The 22947-nt window shown below is 37.5% G+C and overlaps 1 protein-coding gene across 1 annotated transcript in view; it reads right to left on the bottom strand.

Annotated features, from left to right (window-relative positions):
• The window catches only part of LOC118803210 (complement C3-like), a 33162-nt gene extending 20660 nt beyond the window's left edge, over positions 1-12502 (bottom strand). Inside the window, exons 1-20 of the mRNA XM_036563740.1 lie at positions 12395-12502; positions 11014-11209; positions 9330-9498; positions 8979-9052; positions 8172-8260; positions 7897-7979; positions 7730-7817; positions 7434-7536; positions 7147-7267; positions 6872-6987; positions 6111-6257; positions 5445-5648; positions 4602-4793; positions 1875-2027; positions 1642-1771; positions 1385-1456; positions 1003-1197; positions 646-754; positions 410-501; positions 81-220 (exon numbers count right to left, since the gene is read on the bottom strand). Of these exons, the coding sequence (XP_036419633.1) occupies positions 81-220; positions 410-501; positions 646-754; positions 1003-1197; positions 1385-1456; positions 1642-1771; positions 1875-2027; positions 4602-4793; positions 5445-5648; positions 6111-6257; positions 6872-6987; positions 7147-7267; positions 7434-7536; positions 7730-7817; positions 7897-7979; positions 8172-8260; positions 8979-9052; positions 9330-9498; positions 11014-11209; positions 12395-12468 (2547 nt within the window). The 5' untranslated portion in view covers positions 12469-12502. The remainder of the gene's footprint in view (positions 1-80; positions 221-409; positions 502-645; positions 755-1002; positions 1198-1384; positions 1457-1641; positions 1772-1874; positions 2028-4601; positions 4794-5444; positions 5649-6110; positions 6258-6871; positions 6988-7146; positions 7268-7433; positions 7537-7729; positions 7818-7896; positions 7980-8171; positions 8261-8978; positions 9053-9329; positions 9499-11013; positions 11210-12394) is intronic.
• Positions 12503-22947: the final 10445 nt, after the last annotated feature.

Raw genomic sequence — 22947 nt, forward strand, 5'->3', positions numbered from 1 at the left:
AAGCTTTGTATTGATCGATGTTTCCCACCATCTGTCAGTATCTATGTTTTCACACTTAAAAAAAAGCTTAAGAAATGTACCCTCTGTTTTTTATTAGAGAAGTTATGCAGAATGGCCTTGATCTCTAATTGCTCGTTGCGCACTGCTGAATAAGGCAACTTCAGGTCCAAAAATAAATCCTTTTTAACAATCATTTCATAAGGATCAGCCACACAGATACCTGGAGAGAAAAAGAGTGAGAGATAAATGTCATATTCTATAATCAACAGCCACTGCAAATGTCATTCATGTTTGTCATGGCACACTAATCCTCGTAGGGGTCATCAAATCTGAGTTAACATATGATTACATTGTTTAACGAGTTATTTTTTCAGTCAAATCCGAGAACAGTGTGAGACTGGACACTGACCATCGGTCTTAGACAGGCTGATGGCTAGGATCTGCCAGGTAGTGATGGAGTCTTTCAGAAGAATATTGTCCATGTTGAGGGTTGTTGTAGCACTGGAAGAAGGGAGAAAAGCACCATTTAAAATATAAATATGAATCAATCGCATTTAACATTGTTTAGCATTTACCATTCCCTGTATTCAGTTAAAGATTAAAAACACAGTAGTAAGAAAAAAATCATATATATTTTGCATTTACCATTGGCCTATTTGGCAGCTTGGCAGTACCCTGTCTTCCCAGAGCCAGCTCTCGGGGAAATCTGTACGTGAAGTAATTGCATCTGAGCTTATATAATCTTTGTCTTCACCTGTGTGAGGATGTACAAACACACACACAAAACCAATGTAACAAGCAGGTGAAAGAAAGGAGCTTGGCAAGGTTTAAAAAAAAGTGAGTGAGAATGGGCTATTCAGCTTTATTCTATGATTGACTGACTGACTTAAATGAAACATTTAGCGAGAATACATTTAACTGAGGAACCGCAGTCAATGTTTTAAGCTTCTTTGAAAATCTGACACAACTCAAATAAGGATATAGAGCAAAATGAGTTCATACTGCGAGCCAGCAGCATTTCCTCCTCTGCATTTGCCTTCTTGCGTTTCTGTATCTCCTTGCAGCAGTGCAGGAAAGCTTGAACACATTCTACACTATCGGCGATGAATGCAGCTCTCCGTTCACATGTGTAGCCCAGCCGATTCTTCCTCAGTCCATCTGCACAACACTGCTTTTCATCACCACTGTATTTTCCAACTGGAGGAAAAAAATAAATAGATCAGTGCTGGGATGGTAAGGGCAAAACTGTATAATAAGAATTCCATGAAGATCTACAGTTATCTGTAGAAGATCTGTGATACAGGAATATTTCATAAAACGTGACCACATTTTACCTTTTTTTTACAGGTTTCTGCAATTGTACAATATTAGTCCAGATACTTACTCAGTGTTTGGGTGATCTGTAAAAGAGTTTCAGCTCTCCGTTTTCTCTTTGGTGAAGTGGGACAGTCAGTTGCTATACAGAAAAAAATGTCCATTATTTTTGCTTGTACACTTGAAATTTCAGTATAATTTCAGAAGAGATCATTCATTGCTACCATTTTGGCAAATTATTTGAGAACCATTTAAAACCATGTTTTACATTGTAATTGGCATCTTTATCACATTATTGGTTGGAAAAAAACAAAATATCTACTGTACTTGTTCTAGAGCTGGTGCCCCCTGCTTTGTCTGACTCAAACAGCAGACCAGCATCATAGAAAACCCCCATGCTGTCTTTACCACTGCCAGCTGTACAGCCAGTGTCATGCTTCTCAATGATGTCCCAGATCTATTGTTGGAAAAAAAGTTTTTTTAGATAACTGGAGTACAAAGCATGCAATAAAACTATAGTTTATCTTAGATAATTATCAGTTCTGTTGGTAACCACTTACCTTCTCCTGCGTGAGTCTGTTCTTGTTGAGGACAAAGACGCCCTTGTCCACAGCTACAAGACCAACCTTGGCAGCAGGATCTCCAGTAATTTTAAGACCAAACCGCTCCCCAGGTTCATATGATCTCTTGGGTTCCTTTACCTCCACTCGCAACTAGTGTGGAAAACAGATCAATAGGCTTAATTCTTCAGTCTGAAGATAACAGAACCAGGTGAAAGATTCCTTCTAGAATACAACTTTCAGGGGTTCTGAGAAACGGCTCTGGAACAGTACTTTGGTAGTACTGTGGTGATATTTAGGAAGGGTGCCTATACAAAATTTCAATTTCAACTGGGTAAGTTACTGACATGCATGACTTTCAACTCCTCCTGAAATATCAAGTTGTGGGAGAACAAATTTTCTAATATTCTGTATAGTTACTCTGTGTGCCACATGGGCACTGCATATTACTCAGAATGTTTTGTTCTCTTTGTGCTTCCTTTTTTGGTGTAACAACACAGTTATGTGGTTTTCAAACAGTCAAGCTGTTAACATCTCTGTGAGAAGGCATATTCAATAAATACACATCTTCCTCCAAAGTATTTTTCCTCAAACTCAGAAACCTCACTGGGCATACTTTAAAATATAACAACTGGCGAGTCAGCCAGGAGCTGCTTGGTTCTTCAGATTCCAGGTTCTTAAGAGCCACAAGTCAACTGCCTGACGATCTCTTACTGTGTGAGTCAAACACTGAAAAAAACCTTCTAGTCTGAACAAAATCCATATTAACATTTTTTTTAAACGTTGTTGTAGAACTGCTAAACCAGGGGTACCCAAACCTTTGCAATTCATGGCCCACACAGCCTGTTTTTTTAAGATTTACCTGAGCTGACTGTGTAAAATCTAAGCAAATATAACACAGTAATCAATGCAAACTATCCAATTAAGCTTGACTATATAATCACGGAATAAAATAAACAGTATACACCACTCTTTCTGACTAACCTAATGAGATGGCTGATGTTATTTGCCAGCTATCATGTGCTGGATGTCAGGCTGAACAGTGGAAAGCTGTAAACAGTCTGGCTCAACAATAGGCCTGATCCTGTATTTGGTCTTGAGTGCCAACAACATAGAAAATTCAGTTTCAGCATTAGAAATCTTGCTGCCTTTTCAAAAAATTGGGATCTAACATGAAGCCTAAAAATTGCCAATGATTTCTGTGAAAAATGCAATAAAAAAATTATTACTGTTGCAAGGTAGGTCAGAGAGATTCTCAAACGACTAGTAATTTGAATGGTCTACATGCCAAGCCATGTCCAGTTTCTTTATTGTAGCTTTAATTTTGCTTTGGACAAAAAAATTGTCACTGAGTTGCCTTGAAGGCTAAGATTTTGTTCATTCAAGTGACTACAAATGTATTAGGGTAAGACAATTTAGCAAGCCGCTCTAAATCAGTGAAATGGTATGAATGTTCTTTTATGTAGGGCTGAATGGTTCTGAGCACACAGAGTAACAGTCCTAGTGGCCCTGCCACATGGACACGGTTTGACCTGGAAAGCTTACAAGCCGTGCAGAGTGCAGTTTTCTTTGCACAGTTAGCTATGTTTTCATTTGAACGCTTACGTTGGTATTGTGTCAGTGCATCTTGCCGAAACTGTAAAACAGTGAAATAAGTTCAGTTCAGTCACACAGTCATTAAATAATGAATTTTAAAGCTGTGGATGATTCTAGCAAAAACTATTAAATATTAAACGGTGCTGCTATGTAAAAGAGAGGATAGCTAGCATACCGTGTTCCATGGTGTTTGGATGTTCTAGCCTAGTTAGCTTAGCTAGTGGCCTACAGACCCACAAACCATGTTCAATTCCAATTAATCTGCTGGTAGAAGTATGACCCTGGAACCCAGTAACATGGTACAGCACAGAGCATGGCCCAGGAAACACAGTCATGTTTATACCTCACAAATGCAAGGAGGTTGTAAAATTCGCCATATTGGTAGATTTAACCAACTGTATCGCCTAAGAGCAACTTACAGTCACTCTTTTTTGAGCTGCTGGGTTACATCACCTACCATTTCATCTAGTCTTTGTGTGTGTTACCAGATAGTGATATCAGATTCAACCATTTGTGGCCTTTTTCTCTGAGCTTCATGCCGACCACCTCATTCACAGTAGGTAAAACTGTGAACTCTTGAAACGAGTTGCTCAGGAACTGAAACTGAGCAACTCGTTTCAAGAGTATTTTCTTGAGTATTTTCTTGAGTATTTGATATTCCTTCAAGAGTGCTTGGTATTCTTCAAGTTTGTTCTCGAAAAATTCCACAGGTTTACATGCATGTTCACTGTATTTAGTCTCCAAGTGATAATTGTTCAGCTTTAGAGCTTCATTTGATAAGACTTCTCAGCACACAACACAGAGCAGTAGCTGCTCATATTCAGTTCCCATGCACAAAGCCTAGCTCTAGATACTCATTGCTGTATTTTCTTCCTTTCCATTTATGCTTTCTATCCCTGTTTCCTCTTTCTGGGACAGGGTGGCCACTTCACTTCTAGGTGGCCCAGCTCTGTGATCTTTCCTTTTGAAAGACCCTATTTTTTACCATTTTTTCTATGATGGATAATACTGATACAATACGAGAGTAGAGTTGCTTCATTATTTGCCAAAATATTAAAAGAATGACCACATCTGTACGACTTGGTAATTTTTCAGTCTGAACTTTTTGTGAGAATGCAGCAGATGACCTACCGTTCCCATACATGTGTCCTTTACATCAACCCAGACTGAATCAGCCACCACCTCAGAAGATCCCACGTGGTAATATGCCACCACACGGAAAGAAGGAAGCATGTCCTTGGTTATAAGTACTGGCAGAGTCACTAGAGACTGTCCTTGCCTCTTAAACCTGTTTGCTTGGACAATCAGTCCTTTACTGAGGATCTAAGAGAAAAAGAGGCAGAAAGGATTTGTGAAATGTCATATACAGTGGTGCTTAAAAGTTTGTGAAACCTTTAGAATTTTCTACATTTCTGCATAGATTTGACCCAAAACTTTTTCATATTTTCACACAAATCTTAACAGTAGGTGAACAGAACCAAATTAACCAAATGGTCATTTATTTATTGAGGAAAATCTACAATATTACGTATCTGTGAGTGGCAAAAGTATGTGAACCTTTAGGATTAGCAGATAATTTGAAGGTGAATCTGCAGATGAAGGATCTGCAGATGATTCTATAAGGACTGGAAAAGCTATATCGTCTCTGGAATAATTTTATAATACAATTAATATCCATAGTGCTTCTTAATTGCATTGACATTGATATTAATTGTATTGTCAAATCTCATGGTGGATATTTTGATGAAAAATGACGACCAATAGATACAACCTATTTATTGTGATTTAATACGTTTTCCAAAATACTTAAAAAAAATATATTATTTAAACTTTATTAAATTGAATATATTAATGACAAGCGATTTTTATTTCCACTTTGGAAATCCACTAACAAATCAGTAAAAACAGGACCCAATTTCATTTCTTGATCATTTTGTGTGTGTATGTAAGTGTGTGTTCTGGAAAAGTACCAACCAGGTAAGTGAAATCTTGATTTTGGACACCAGGGCTTCTGATGAAGTTCAGACTAACTTTCAAATTATCACCGACTTTCAGTTCTTCAACGTCAATGCCAATGTGAAGGTAATTGTTGGAGCCTCCTTTAGTAATGTAGGCTTCGGCAGTCATTTGCTTTTCATCTTGTCTGTTGTTTGATATGGCTGGATCATTGGTTTTTACCTGTGAGACATCAAAAACATAATTTGTTTTGGACATTATGCTTTGTCCACTTCATGCATCTGTTGTGCAGTAGCTTGTAGTCCAATAAAGAACTTTAATTTTTTTTTCTAATATTTGTCACATAATGACTTACAAAATTGAATACGAAACTTGAATTTCCCACACCAAATTAAAAGGTATGTAATGTCTATGTTTTTCCATATTCTTTTGCTATAAGGCAAAATACAAACTCGGTCTGCAACACTAATCAACGTTATCGATTATGTTGGTAATGAAAAAAAATTGGCAATGAATTATATTATCACTCACTTTTGTGTATTGTGTTAATGGTTGCTATTTCTATGGTGTTCCAAAGATGAACAGGAATTTGTCCCCATCCCTCACTGATTTAGAAAACTCATTTTAAGGCTCCCATTTTGATAATGTAACATTTCTGAGGCTGACAAATAGTACAAGACTCACATTAATTTGTAGACTCCTGGCTCCCGCTTGAGTGTTGACTGTGACCTTTGCCATGCCATTGGCCTTGGTCCGACCCTGCCCGCCTCCAGGGCTGACCACAACATCAACGTTTCCAGCAGGTGTCTGGTCTGGATTCGTCACATAAACCTGTTCAAATCACAAATCCTGATAAGATTCATGTTTCAAATTTAAAAAAAAAGTATTCAATTTAAGTAATCTCTGGATAAAAAAAGAAACATTATTTCACCATAGATCAAAAGCAAGTATTTGCATTTGCAGGAGTCAGACCTCAATAAACACTGGTGAGGATGTGTTTCTTCATTTCAGCAGAAGGAAACTACCAAAACTGACCAATAATGAATCAGGCAGGGGGGAGGTAGAGGGGCTAATACATTGTGCAACCACAAATTTGCTACAATCTGTAACTATACACCTTTGCAGAAGAGCCCTATGTGTTATATATTTGCTTCTGATAAAGTGGCTGGTTAGTGGAAGTACAATGTAAGGATTCTAATAAAGTGGCCAAAGCCTGGATGTGGAAGGTAAATGTTTCTAAAAAAAATGGAGAGTGAGAGGAAGCAGAAGGTTGGTATTTCCAATAAGAAAGGGGACCTTGAGTGGAAGTAGAACGTAGATGTTCTCAGCAAGAAGAAGTAGATTAATGTTTGTAGTAAAGTGGCTTTTGAGTGGAAACATAAGATTAGGGTGTTTCTAATGTTTCTAATAAAGTAGAAATGTGGGTGTATATATGTCTTTCATACCATGACATCAAAGGGCATTCCAGGTTTGAAGAATTTGGGTGTTCTTTTGAATTGGATGGTATAAGGTGATGTCACAATGTGAATGCCTCTCCTCTGAGCTTCCACCATTTCACTGCCTAAAACACAAACATTTATATTTGAGCATAACAGCTATAATATAACATAACAGCTATATTGGCCTGATTTGTTCAAAAAGGCTAAGATTTGCAATACTAATGAAATTTGACAGGAGCGATTTTGCAGGACACAATTAGTGAATTCCTATGGACTCTTACCAGTTTCTGTTAAAACACTGACTGAAATATACAAAGAGCTTCCAACCAGCTGTTTGATGTCTGGAAAAGTTTTCTGGATCATCTCTTTATTCAGTGTTGCACTTCCTGCTCCGTCACTGATCTACATAATAAATATAATAATACTTTAAAGGAAATGATTTTTCTTTAAAAAGGTTGTGTGAAAGAAAAGGCATTCAGCAAGTCGAGGAAAGGAAAGTACTCAAAATTGTTAAGAGTACATTTGGTGATATATCTTCTCACAGTGTGAAAAACTCTGTAAAGCTCACCGTCACTCTTCTTAAAGAGGCTGGCAGGCTGGTCTTGCTGTCACCATGCATCACACCAAACACCACAAATGCACTTCCTTCCACTTTGTTCCCAAACAGATACCTTCACATAGTTCACACTGGTTACATTATATTCTTATGTGGTTTTCTGGTCATGGATGGTCATTATCTATTCCACTACTTTGTAGTAAAATGCTTGAAATGTTCATCAAGCTACCATTTTTCAGTTTCAGCATTTTTTAAGTTGTAAAATATACTTCTATGAAAGGTTGTAGTTGAAGTCATGTTCCTCTTACTTTGCAGTGATGTCCACTTGAAGGCGATCATCATCAATGTAGAAGAAAGACCTCGATGGATTTAAGGTGACCTCAAAGGTTGGCAGCACTGTAAAGCAAGACATAAGTCAGTAAATGTGTGGAAACACAGCAGGTACGTTTTTGTTGTCTAAATATAAGAATCTGACCGTATTCTTTCACTTCAAACTCAGCAGTGAAGTTCTTCTGAGGGGCATTCTTGTAGCGTGCTGCTACCATCCATATTCCAGGGCTTGAGAGAAGAACAAGTAACATTTCAGGTCAGAACATGCAAAAAATGCCATTTATGGGATCATACAGACAAATAGGTCTCCCAGACATGATGTCTATATCAAGACACACAGATGTGTGAAAAAAATGGCCAATTCTGTTATAATCAGTATAGCATACATCCTCTTAATATGTATTATTTTAGTGCACTAACCTGGCAATTTCAGGGATATCATACTTCTTAGTCAGAGTCCCTTGTTTAGAGAGGAATGCTTCCCTAACAAGTACAATTCCCTGAGGATTCTTGAAAAATAAAGTTAGAATTATTATCAATGAAATGTGACATGAGCAAATGCTCAAACACCCAAACATATAGACATCCTTTTTAACTCAGATGTGTTCCATTTACCTCATTAAACCTAAACACCCCTTTTTAGAGTGTTTTTACACTTTTCCTGAATAGTTAAGTATGCACTCAGGACCAACAGCCTTCAGGCACAGTACTGACCATACCAATGTAAACTTAAAGTGAAACCCTAGATGGTGTTTTCAAGAAGACTAGCGATCACGTCTCTGGACCACTTCCTTGATTGCCCTGTAGATGGTACTACATCTACATAAGTACCCATAAATTTACACTATTTTCCGCTTACCCCAATATGGTCAACTGGCCACAACATGTTCAATATATTAATTTTTCATTCTTTTGGAAATCTGATTGAACTATTGAACACTGAACTATTCCTTTAAATAATCACACAATTTAAAGAAAATTAACCCCCAATAGAATCTTAAAGAACATTATAAGCAGGGTTTAATATTATACTAATTTTTGGTGTAGAACTTTTACATTACTTGAGGGTAATTTAAAACTTAAAAATGTTTCTCACACTCACAAATCTCTTTATCAAATATGAATTTGCGTTTTAAGGAGTCAAAAGTGGTTGTTCTATGGCATCAGTCAAAGAACACTAGGTGATTTTTTTTTAAAAGAGTTTAGAGTTGCGATTTGAGCACTTACTATGATTTCAACCGAGACTTCATTCTGGTCAAGTGGCTGCAGATCAGGACTCACTGAAAAGACTCTGTACTGAACTGGAGAAGGATGAAATAGGTCAAGATTTAAACGCACATACAGGCCAGTTTTCTTTATAAAGGTAAAAAGGTTACATTTAAACCCAAAACTAATTATATAATGACAACTTATGATTTTTACCAGTCAAGACTGAATACAATTATATTCGGTCTTTGGCTGGTTCCGTTGTATAATGCATGTTCAGTATTGGTGCAATTTGATTTCATTTGCATCAGTGCATTTCAGAGTTTGGCCATACTGGGGCGCCATTTCATGGGTGAGTTCAGAGTGTTCTACCTGTGCTGTTGGGTGTGTAGATGCTCTTGTCTGTCTGGATGAATATGTAGCCTGACTGAAAGGAGACCAAGACCTCCTTCTCTAGCACTCCAGAAGGAAAGTGGGCCTGCAGGTATACGTACTGCTTGTCTAGGGGGCCATCGCTGAAGATGTCCTTGTTTTCAGCTATCTGAACCACAGGAAAAAATCTTGCTTATTTGTGGGATTCAATCATTTTAAGACCTATTTTGTGAGAAATCAAATGTGCAAATTTTACTCCTATGCCAAATATAGTTGATTGGCTAACATGTTTTATTTTGTACTGGAACTACGAGGCTAATATAGCTCGGAAGAATGGAAGCTTATATGCTGCCATCAGATTAGCCTCATGCAGAGCTGATCCTGATCTCACTGGGGCAATAAGCAAAATTCTGCTAGGGTCCCTCCTACCTGACCCTTGCACCGTGTAAACCATTTGCACTTGCCACACAGTCAAACCTGACACTTTAGTGCCTCCACTTATTTCTTTTTTAGTGACCATATGGATAGTTCCACTTCATCCTCTCGCAACGTACAGTTATCATATAGGGCCAATCAGCTCTGGCCTCATGCAAACTGCATGACTAAATCATCGGACGCTTGTTGTTAAGTAATTTCTAACAGAGTTGATTATGTGGTTTCTGACACTGAATAAAGTACTGTTATCTCAATATTTACCCTAGTGCATGCATGATGCTAATAGTCTTACTTTTTATCAATGCATTAGACCCAATTTGTCAAACACAAAGCCTGCGGGCCACTTCAGGCCTGTGGGACAATCCTTTTCGGCCTGCAAAATTACTTTCATTTTCTATTGTTATTCGCATGTTTCAACCCGAGCTGCACTACAATCCCCAGCATGCACTGCAACACTGTGTGTTCCGACATCCTCCCCCTATAACAATCAGCGGTTACACAGAAAGAAGAGATGCCTGGTTTCTAGCTCAAGAAAATAGGCATAGGTTTTAGGTTAGGTTTTAGAAAACTTACCTAAAACAATTTTAAAAATTATAAATCAATTAATTTATAAACAATTTATTTAGAATTATTTTTGAATAAGTATTCAATGGCCATTTTGCTGTTGTAGTTTTGGTGTATTCTGAATAAACAATGGCTAGCCCACCGATTTGTTGAGATTTTTTAATATGGCCCATTTAGTGGTTGAGTTTGACACCCCTGCTTTAGATCATATTTGTAAACAACTGTGTGTCGTAAAGTGACAGAAACAACATGAAAAAGTCTATTAGAGATTACTTAACAACTCCACAAGAGACAAGAGTGAGATGATTTAGGTGTGCAGTTCACATAATGCTAATTGATGGGGCATATATGCTTCCGTTACTTTTAACCTGCATTATCCTCATAGCTTCAGTGCAAAAAACCCAAGTACAAAACTTTTATTAGTCACAGTCATTAATAACAAATGGTGTTGACATATAAAAATCTTTCCCTTCATTGATGATAGGGTGTCAGTGTCCATCTTGCTGAATCTGAACTTACAGAACTATGAATAATGTAAATTCATGTGAACCTCACCTTGAGAAGGGAGAAGTGGATATTTGAAAAGCAGATCAGGGTCCAGTTTGGGATCTGTTTATTTTTGCACTGCAAAATATCTGGAGACTAAAAACCATACATTTTTGGACTACAGTCAAACAGCACTGACCTTTATTTCTACAAGTGCCTGGTAGTTGTTTCCAGCACTGAGGACCACCGATTTAGATTCCAGCTCTATGGTTTTCTGTGGATGATTCTTCACAACGATCTTCACATTGAATGCTCCTCCAGCGTAATCTTGAGCCTCCACAAACACGTTCTCTGTGTTGCCCACCCTCAGCATGTTCGGGGCGGACAGGACATTGCTGGCAAAAATAAAGGTTTTTTAATTGTAATTAATTCGGTAACACTTTCTATGAATGTCACATTTGTAAGCATCTATAAACACATTTATAACATGTTATAATGCTTTCATATGGCATTATAAACATGATTATAAACATTTATAAAAATGAATTACGCTGGATTACACTTTATAGCCATGTTTATTATACAATATGAATGGTTAATATAATGCATTATAAGTAATGTTGATATGTTATACTGTCAGTGCCAATGAAGTCAGTCCCAGCTTGGAGACTGCAAAGTAAAGACAAATACCAAGCTAACGGTGGTGAACATTACCTTTCCCACATTGGGTAAAACACTGATGCAGCACTAGTTTAAACTCTGACATTTGAAGCCTGTAATGTGCTTTACTGTGAATGTTTTAGTGTTTCAGTAAATCCTTCAGTAAATACTTCAACTTGAAGCCTCACTCTGAACACTGGAGGAGGCTTTAGTACAGTACGCTTCACTTTACTTAGAGCGGACAAATACGACTTATGAGCTCTTATAATTTGTTATGATCAGTACTTATAATGTATTATGTTAACAATTCATAATGCATAATAAGCACGGCTATAACATGTAATGCATTTTTATAACTATTTATAGCCATGTTTATAATGCCTTATGAATGCATTATAACATGTTATGAATGTGTTTATAGATGCTTACAAAGGTGACATTCATAGAAAGTGTTACCATTAATTCTATATGTTCTTATGTACATTAATTATGACTTTTCTGTATAAAGGTAATTAAGCATTTACAAATTATAATTTTGCTCAAAAGCTCCATAGGAACCCATATATTTTGAGCTCACTTGGGAGCGCCCTCTAGCATCTAGAAAACCCAGAATATATTATTGTCTTTCAATCCTGCTCACTAGAAATTCTCTGGTTACACCACTGATGGGGTCTTACCAGCCCAGGTTGTCATATTCAGCAGGATGTCAAACATAAACTGATCCCAGATCAGCAGTTTAACTCTTTTTTTTTCCTGTACGTATATGTGCTTTTTTGTATACTAAGGTACATATAGTGTTATCATTGAAAACAGCCCATTTGAATCATAATAATCATAATATTTTTTCTTGTTATTCAGTCTTTCTGATTGCTACTTTTACTTCTTCTACTTTAAAGTGTAAAAGTGTGTGATATACTCACAGTGGTTGACATAGTGTGAGCAGTGGTGAAGACAGAAGAGCAGTAGTGATCCACAGCAGGTCCACCTGCACCATCCTGCCTGTCTGATCCTGCCTGTGTCTGAATAAATGCTTGTTACTGAGCAGAACTACAGCTTTGATACACACAAACCTCACACACCCCTCTCTTCTGAGGGTCCGCCTACAGGACAGCACATCCCACAACTCTCTACCTCCACCTCTTCCCATCATCGTGGTTATGAAACTGCACCAAGGCAGTTGCTTAATTTACAAACTGAAAATATATTGACAAATAAATAAATGAATTGTGTTGTGTTAAATGACGTAAAGTTGGTTCTGACTCCTGGAGACCATATGGACAGTGTTTCTCCAGAAAATCTTCTATTTGGGTTTTTACGCTTCTGAATGGTTTGCTTGTGGTTCCTCTGATGGTCTCTATCCATCTTGTTGATGGTCATCCTCTTCCTCTTTTACCTTCAACTGTTCCAAACATAACAGACTTTCCAATAAACTGGTTCTTCTCATAATGTCCAAAATAAGAGCTTTAGTTTGGTTATCTGGGCTTTAGGTGAGAGGTTTTTTAACTGTCCCAAGAACAACATTCTTCATTTTCAGAAAAAGTAGAGGTTCCCTATTTAAACACTAATGCAAATTGAGAAATGAAAAAAAAAAAAGTGGTTTCTCACAGTGATCACTGTGCCTGAAAGGGTTAAGAAATGATCCTTGCTCTAGATAAAACAGGATGACAGTGTTTTACTGCAGTAATAGAATTTTCTAAGGGTTGAAAAATTATTGAGGTAACATTGGTGTTCTATGGATTTTTGATAAACTTTCAATGTTGTTTCAATTGCTGTATTAATTCAGTGTGCAAAAGTGATTAAAAATCAACATTAGAATGTTCATTTAATAAAGTTACCATTATTGCTTTAATCAAGGTTTAACCTTGATTCAATGATTGAATGCTCTCTGGGTAAGTATGTAAAATACACATGATTAGTGTTTATAACAGCTAAATAGATCACTGACAACTTATCTTTTGAGAGACATAAAGTAATGACAAATTACTAATTTTCATACATGCATATTTTTATAATCAGAGTGGAGGGGGCTGAAATGGGCAGGGCCTGTGAACTGATGGGGCCTGTGAGTCGAGTCAGAGTTTTTATTACTGTGCTTGTAAGACTGATATATGTAAATGAGTTCTGATCTGTTTGGCTGCCCTGTGTCATAGATCACTTCAGTGTAAATGGGCTGAGCTAAACTGCTGTGGACTATATATTACAGATAAATGTAAATGCATTGCTTTTTGTGACGTCACAAAACAATTAACTGGTTTTGCAGCTTAGTTTACATATATGGACTGTATGGACTGGAGAGTAATTGGTACATTTTAGAATTTTCACAGTGTTTACATAGTACATCACATTTTTGTATTAAAAAAATTCATACATTTCATTGAAATACTCATACACTATTTACCAAATGTACCCTGTAGTGTTCACTGTAGATCTAGAACTGGATTTTAAAAATGTGCATTCACAAACTGTAAGCAGTTGCCACATCATAAAAACAGAAGCTGAAACCGCAGACTCATCTCAGGCCTAACTGCCTCTTGCAAAGTTATCAGAAGATAAGATTATTTGATAAAATGTCACGCTGAATGTCATGTTTTTTAAAAAGTAGTGTTTAATGATACTATAACACAATATCACAGTTCTCAGGGGCCTGAAAGGATCAAGTATTTCCACAATATTGTATAAAACTATACATAATTTTCAAAACTTACACCTTTCTCAAACTATGAAATTGCTTTAGTTTATTCCAACTTACACAATGGTGTGGTATAAAGTGGGTTGGGGCTCTCAGTGTGTTTGTACACTGGCAGTTACTGAGGTTCTGGTGGACTGGGCAGGAAAACACAGTTATTTTAATTCAAAAAGGAGAGTAGCAACATTGTGTACCTAATGTATCTACTGAGACTCTGAGTGTATCTACACTATCGTTTGACAGGGAGACCAGATAGAAAAACATTACAGTAGTCTAAACGCATGCACAAATTCTACATCTGCTTGACTGAGGGATGACTTGTGGTGAGCAATATTACAGAGATGAAAAATGTTATCTTAACTATAGAATTGATATGAATGTGAAAGGAGAGAGTAGGGTCATATATAACTCTAGATAACTATTATCAAATAGAAATCTACAAAAATGTAGATGCAAAGTTTTTGCGTGACACCAAAGATATGTGATTTTAAATGCATTTAAGGTGAATACAAATTATATTGTACTGTATCAGAAGGAGTCAGATGCGTGCAGGTTAAATCACTCATTAACTCTTTAATGTTCTGCTCAACCATTTGGTAGAGCACATTTTGAGTCACTATATATGCCACAACCGTTTGGTAGACATGAATAAAATTGTGGGGTCAGAAAAATGAAAAAAAGCACCAATTGTTTTTATTATTGCCCGAAACAAATAAAAAATACAAAATATGAAAGTCCATTGCTTTTTTCTTGGTGAGGACATTAAAGGGTTTTAAGCGCGTTTACATGCATTAAAATAACTGCAGAAAATCAGATTTTGTCAGTAATCCGATCAGTGTGTTTACAAGCATTTACATAGAGTAATCAAATAACAGGAAAATTCCTGGTCTGCATGAGTCAGACATTAATCAGATTTCTGCTTTGCAACCAGCCAATAAACTCACAGAAGAAGACGTGATGTAAACATAATGTAAAACTCAAACTTCATGCCACGGCTTTTATATATATGTATATAAAAAAAAATGTTCCACTTCACCTGAAAATATGAACAAATATCATCTAAAAGATGAGAAAGATTTAAGTCTTTAATTCACATGCACTGAAAAATCTGATTACTGAGCTAAAATCCAGCCTCTTTATCAGATTTCTTAATCAGTTTTCTAGATTGGAGTATGGTGTTTACATGAACATTTGAATAATCAGATAGCTGTAGAATTCGGTATACACATTTACTGAGACTTTACTTGAAAAAGGACAGTGCAAACACATACTTAGTAAATGGGCAAGGGTCAAAACTAGAACAAAAGGATTACCAAACCACTAAATCTTAAACAGGTTTCTAAAATGGAGAGCAGCACAAACTTCAATTTATCACAGAATATCACATTAATATTACAGTGAGAGCTGGAGAAATATTTCACTACAACCTGGCAGCTGACTTGAGAGTGAGTTGACGTCTAGAGAGCGACTTGACCTCTGGGTCCAACATTATAAACATGATAGCGGCTCTTATCTGCCAGTGTTTTACACACAGCTCCTCTGTCTCCGCTCTGCTGTTCAGGCACTGTTCATACATGTCTCTTTGCCTTTCTTGCCCACTCTTCTAGCTCTCTGATTGGCTGTTATTTGAATCACTCACTGAGTAACTCTCTGACCCTCTCACACTACAGAACTTGTGAAAGTTTTGAGTCGTAAATATCAAACATGTTTGATAATATCGGAGGGCCTCCGATCACTTCAGAGTTCGATCGGAGAGCTAAAGATTCACTCGATTCTATTCTCACATTAACAGATCATCCACAACGTCAGTCGCTTCCGAACTCCTGACCTGGAAAATTGCTTCAGACTGTGAAAATTAGGGGGTCATGTCTCTCTAACCATAGCAAACCTGAGAATTCAGATGTGTTGAGTACCAAGAATGTGATAGGTTCAGTGTGTAGAGCACTAGTGGTTCATTTACCTGGTTTGGTCTTGAGAGAAATGGAGTCATTTCCCACAGGGCCTCCATCTAGGGCTGCTACTTTGACAGGGATTTTCAGAGGCTCAACAGGAATTTTCAGTTCTTCAATCAGTCAAGTATGGATAAAATTTCCCTCCAGAGTCGATTATGCCTGAAATGACAGAAAAGATCTGATGGCAGTACAAGGTGACGGGCAGGAGGAAAAACTTCGATATCAACCCCTTGGTGGGAATACTCACCACATTATGTCCAGAGGTTGGCACCTGAGGCCTGTGCAGATGGTCCCGACTGTCATGCGTGAACATCGCCACCACCGTCACAATACATGCACAGGCCTCCCTTTAAATGACAAAGCCTTTCCACTGGAGTCAGGCGAGATGAATCACACTACATACACTCAACTTGGTTATTGTCATTACAGGCCTCCTGAGGTTCCCCCGGAACTGCAAAGAGAACTAAAAATCCTGAAGCTTGGAAGCAATGTTTGGACATTGCTGGCTTTCCTGAGCTTATGTTCATGCAGCAGTTGGTCTAACTGAAAAGACAAGGTGATCAGTTGGGCCAGTGATTATTCATCATCCTAGCAAGCCAGTTCAGGAAGTACTTCAGCATTCAGTCTGTTACAAAACATTACCAGGAGTGCTGGTGCGTTCCAATCACTACCAGCTGCTAATGTGCAAAACTCTGGAGCCCATGTGTCAAACAAAGGGCCCGCGAGCCAGATCAGGCCCTCAAAAGTATTTTTATTTTAAGTAATACTAGCCAATACTTTCACAATGTGCTGCACTACAGTCCCCAGCATGCATTGCAACATAATGTGCTCCAACTCTCCTACCCCAATAACAATCTATGGGACAGTGGTTACACCTCAATTCTACACAATTCTGCAAAATCCCACACCAGTCATATCACCAAAATGCATTTCAGCTGCAGTTCAACCAATAAAAACACTTAACCTTAGCTCAGCCGCTCAGAAATTGAGGCCAAGTCTTAATAAACTTGCAGCAAATAAAGGATGCCACGTGTCTAGTTCAAGCAAAAAGGCAGGTTTAAAAGACAGAGCACCTGGGGACATTTAAATTTTGAATATTTCAAGTGTCCATGTAATATTTCAAGGTCTACTACAAGTGTTTTGTATTTTACTATTGAAGTTTTTTCATATTTTGAATAAACAACGGCCAGTTTGGGTCATAGCACAACTTTAATTAAAAACGAAATAAAAACTTTTTTTTTCTTTGGCCCACAGATTTGATGAGATTGTTTAATAAGGCCCTTTTACTGGATAAGTTTGACACTCCTGCTCTAGAGCATACTGAGCCGTTGCCCTGGCAGAGTTTCGGCACCAATTCTCCGAAAACTCTTCCCTTGTGTGAGTGGTTAAAGACAAACACAATGTTTATAAATACATTATTGTTAATGACTTTTTAAAATTCTGATTGGTCATTGATTGATTTATAGACCATTTACAAATTTTAGATGTCTAGATTTCCCTCTTCTAGGTCAAATATATTTTCCTGCCCAGTCCAACAGGACCCCAGTACAAACAGCCATTGTACAAACCCACTGAGAGCACCTTCCCACTTTACACCACACTGTTGTGTACGTTGGAATAAACTAGAGAAACTTCTTAATTCTGAGAAAGGAGAACGTTTTAAATAATTATATAAAAATTATATAAAATTATAATATATAATATTGTGGAAATATTTTCCTTTCAGGCCCCTGATAACTGTGATATTTTATAACTTAATATGAATGAGTGGAGCAAAAATGCTGTAGACTGAATAGTCAGATATATGTAAATGTGTTGCTTTTTGTGATGTCACAAAAACAATTAATTGAAACAGGCTCGTCAGTTTAGTTTGTATGTATGGACTGACTGGACAGTGAACTGTACATTTTGAAATTTTAACAGTGTATCAAACTACTGTATTTAAAAATTAAGGAAATTCAACTTCTTATGATACAGAGTGCTGTGAAAAAGTTTTCCCCTCACCTGATTTCTTCAATTTTTGCTAATTTCTCACCTTTAAATGTTTCAGATCATCCAACTAAATTTAATAAAAGATAAAGACAACAGGAGTAAACACAAAATGTAGCTTTTAAAAGATCATTACATTTATTGAAGATAAAGATTTATTCAAAACCTATATCACCCATGTGAAAAAGTAATTGCCCCCTACACCTAATAACGGGTTAGCAGTAACAACTCCATCAAATGTTTTCAATAACTCGCAATGAGTCTTTTACATCACTGTGGAGGAATTCTGGCCACAGAATTGTTTTAATTTGGCTACACTGGGGGGTTTTCGAGCATGAACTGCCCATTCCCATTAGATTTGGCCACAATGGTGACTCAGCCTCTCCAAAACCTTAATTTTGTTTCTTTTGACTCAAAAGGTGGACTTGCTTGTGTGCTTCGGATCATTGTTCTGCTGCATAACCCAACCGCTCTTCAGCTTTAGGTCGCAAACAGACGGGCGGACGCTCCCCTTCAGGATTTTCTGATACAGAGCAGAATTCATTGTTCCATCAATTTTGACAAGTCATCCAGGTCCTGCAGAAGCAAAACAGCCCCAGACTATCACACTACCACCACCAGGTTTGACTGCTGGTATGATGTTCTTATGGTGGAATGCAGTGTTTGTTGTATGCCTCATGTAACTGGACCCATGTCCTCCAAAAAGTTCCACCTTTAACTCAATCAGTCCAAGTAATAGCATCCCAAAAGTCTTGGGGGACATCTAGATGTTTGGCAAATGTAAGACAAACCTCTGTGTTCTTTTTGGTCAGCAGTGGTTTGTGCCTTGCAGCTCTCTCATGGATGCCATTTTTGCCCAGTGTCTTTCTTATTGTTGAATTGTGTACATTAACTTTAATTGAGGCAAGAGAGGCCTGTATTTCTTTAGATGTTCATTTGGGTTCTTTTGTGGCCTCCTGGATGAGTATTTGATGCACTCTTGGTGAAATGCATTCTCAGTAAGCAGCTGCTACATCGGAAAACAGAAGCTGAAAGTGCATACTCATGACGTGTGTAACTGCTTCTTGCAAAACCTTTAGAAGATTATTTGATGAAATGTGAGTCATGCTGAATGTGATGTTTTAAAAAGTTGTCTGAAATCAACCTCACTCTGTCTTCAGGGTCAATGAAAAAGTGTTCTCATACACATTTGTACTAATATACAGTTCTCAGGGGCCTTAAGGGTTCAAATATTTCCATATTATTATATATAATTACATATAAAATATATAATTTTGAAAACTTCCTCCTTTTTCATAATTAGGAAGTTGCTTTAGTTCATTCCAACTTGCACAGCAGTGTGGTATAAAGTGGGTGGGGGGTCATAAGTGGCTTTGTACACTGGCTGTTACTGATGGACTGGGCAGGATAGCATATTTGACCTAGAAGAGGGCAATCCAGGAAATCTGTAAACGATTAGTAAATTGATCAGTGATAAATTGGGCATTAAAAAAATATTTATTAAGTTAGTAGCAAAAATATACTTATAAAAATATACAATTTTTTTTTATATTCACCTTAAATGCATGTAAAGTATCTCCATTTTTGTCAATTCTGACATGGCAGTTAGTAATTTTAAAACTCTAGTTATACTTTTTTTGCACTGTGCTACATTTTTTGTGATGTGGACCAATAGAAATGGCCCAAATTAACTTGGAAAAAATCCTGTTATGTTAACTTCAATTACTAGTTAATAGTTAGTTAATAGTTTTTCCACTGAGATTAATAATTGATCATCGCATTGATTTATCGGTCTACTCAGGATTTAGCAGAGCTCAGCAAGACTGAGACTAATACCTTCCATTACATTGATTTATCAGTCTACTCAGGATTTAGCAGAGCTCAGCAAGACTGAGACTAATATCTTCCATTACATTGATTTATCAGTCTACTTAGGCTTACTTTTATTATTATTATTTAGTCTGTACATATTCAAGAAGTAGTCCCCAAACATTTAAATGGTAACTGTATTCCGTACACTGACTTAGGTAGATATTTAGCCTAGATTTTAAAACTAAAACTGAGGCTGTGTCTGAGTCTCAAACACTGACTAGAAGGTTATTCCAAAGCTGTGGGGCTTTGAATGAAAAAGCTATAATCTCTGCTTTAGATTTATTAATTCTAGGTTGTAATAGTGAGCAAGAACATTGAGATCTAAGCAGGTGTGATGGTTCGTATTAAGAGCTAAGCTCATTCAGGTGCTAATTTAATTCTGTGAACTTACATGGCAGTCCTGTATTTCTGATAAAACTGGACTTATATGGTCAAACTTTTTAATTCTTATAAGGACTCTGGCTGCTCCTTAGAGAAGTTGTGCATGAATCTACAAACCAAATAACAGATTATAACAGATAACAGTGCATTATGGGTATTCCCCATCCTCAAGGGTACTTTGGTTGTACACTTCTTATTACAGTGCATTGTGGGATTGTTTGAGTGGACTGGATCTTCTGCACTTTGGCTGTGTTTGAAATAGCATACTACTGTATGCCGCATACTGCATCAATATATATTGTCTACTGCATACTGCTCTTCATCAGTAGTATACTGAACAGTCTCCAGTATGCGACACCTGCCAACATCAGAGACTGAGCCAATCAGACCCATCTTAAGACCTGCCCTATTCTGGGCGTACACTACACAACTTTTAAAATCTTCACAGATTTCTAAAACGGAGAGCTTCTCATACTTTACGTCAGTTTGTCACAGAATTTCTTGTCTTTTTCGTGTGAGGACTAGTGCACAAGGCAAATAAAGAGTATAACACACACAAGTTTCAGCTAAGAATAAGAAGTCAAACTCCCACTCATTTCTCCTCTCACACTACAGATCATACGCGCCATCAGTTGCTTCTGATCGAAATCCTGACCTGGAACGTCACTTTAGATTCTGAAAATTTGTTGCAAGGGGGCAGAGCATTGTGTAGTGTAGGCCCAGCTTAACCGATGTCTCCACTTTTCTAACTAATTTCCCGGCCAATCAATAATTTAGACAGCAATCAGCTACTGTAATAAACTGTCCCAGCAAACAGGTATAGCAGGTCAGTATAAAGTCCATGTGATTTTGTTTGTTTTGTGTTTTGTTTTATATCAGAAATGTTGACTCTGTTGCACCAAAATGACTTATTTGGGGAGAAAGAAAGAAAGAAAATGGATGAATGAATGAAATGTATGTTTATGTTGTAATCAAGACTCCATCAATTCAAATATGTACTATTTTATTACCTTTAAGGCTTAACATTTATAATATTTAAGACAATAAGACTTTTTTAAAGAACTGTAAGAAGACATGTTTTCATGTTTCATAAAGCTTTATATACTGACTAGAATAGTAGAATAGTAATTAATTTTTTTCTTTTCTCAATTTTTTTGGGAGGAGGCCTGGGAGTTACTGTGCCAGGGCCCAAAATTTGGTGCTACACCCCTGCCACCATCACGTCAGTGTCACAGCAGTGCTGAGAATGATCCACAATCTAAATACTCCCTGCTCTGTTGTGGTCCTTACCATTGCTGAACGCGGTAAAGGTGGGATAAAAAATTATGCTGGGAAACAGATGGACTACAGTTTGTAATTGTAAAACTACAAAGTGCAACTATATGGGAAGTGGAGCTGATAAAATAGGCAATAAATGTATTGGAGGATTAGTGGATACCCCTGGAAAAAAAACGTGCACTAACATAAAGTAACAAGTAATTAATGGTGAACATGTGAAATCAGCTCTGAGGATAGAGAAGCAGCTGAGTATTTAAAGGTGAAGGAAAATATCCAGTAAAGACCAAAGACTGAGTCAGTCTGAAATCAACTACCCAGGTAGTGATTGTATGTTTGTGCTTATCTGTATCCAGTTAGGATGAACAGTTCACAGTCAAAAGTTCCAAAGTTCTTGCTGCTCCGCTCTAGTTCGCTTTATACGTGGAGAAGCGTTCCAGGATCCAGCGGGACTGACTCGCCATCAAAGTTGAACCATACAGAAAACCAATCGGAGTTCTTGGAAAAAAAACTCACAAAATAATAACCATCCACTCTTCTGGAGTGTCAAAAACAATAGAAGGCAGCTTAATAAAGCTATATTTAAAGATATCAAACAATATTTCTAATTCAGTATAATTCACACTCAGCCTCCTGAGGAAATGAAGGCATTGTTGGGCCTTTTTGACAAGGTGTGAAAAGACCAGGTGAGATCCGTGGCTATGTGAATGCCCAGGAATTTAAAGCGGTTCACTCTTTCCACCTTGGCACCCTTGATGCTCAGTGGTGTGTGCACTCTGCTCCCCTTCCTGAAATCAACAGTCATCTCTTGGTTTGTTCACATTGAGGGAGAGATTGTAGTGTGTGTACCACTCTGTGAGAGTTTTCACCTTCTCTCTGAATGCTTCCTCGTTGTTAGTGATGATGCCCACTATCATTGTATCATCAGAAAACTTGGTGGTGTTGGAGTTGCGCTTGGCAATGCAGTCGTAAGTGTTTCTCAATCCTGGTCCTGGAGGCCCCCTGTCCCGCATTGGTTAGTGTTTTTTCTGTACCCATCTTTTCTTGATCCAACTAATTAGCTCATCAACGGCCCTTACTGACTTGATGATGGTGTGTTTAAGCAAGGAAAATGCTACAATGTGCTGGGCAGTGGGCCTCATGCATCAGGGTTGAGAAACACTGGCGTAGAGCATGAGGGTGGGAGAAGTGTGGTTGTCCATCCTTACACACTGAAAGAAATCCAGAATGCAGCTGCAGACTGTGTGACTGATCTCTAGGATCTTGAGCTTGCAGACCTGTCTAGAGGGGATATGTTTTTAAATGCTATACTGCAATC

The sequence above is a fragment of the Colossoma macropomum genome, unplaced genomic scaffold (assembly GCF_904425465.1).
Source record: "Colossoma macropomum unplaced genomic scaffold, Colossoma_macropomum, whole genome shotgun sequence".
NCBI lineage: Eukaryota > Metazoa > Chordata > Actinopteri > Characiformes > Serrasalmidae > Colossoma > Colossoma macropomum.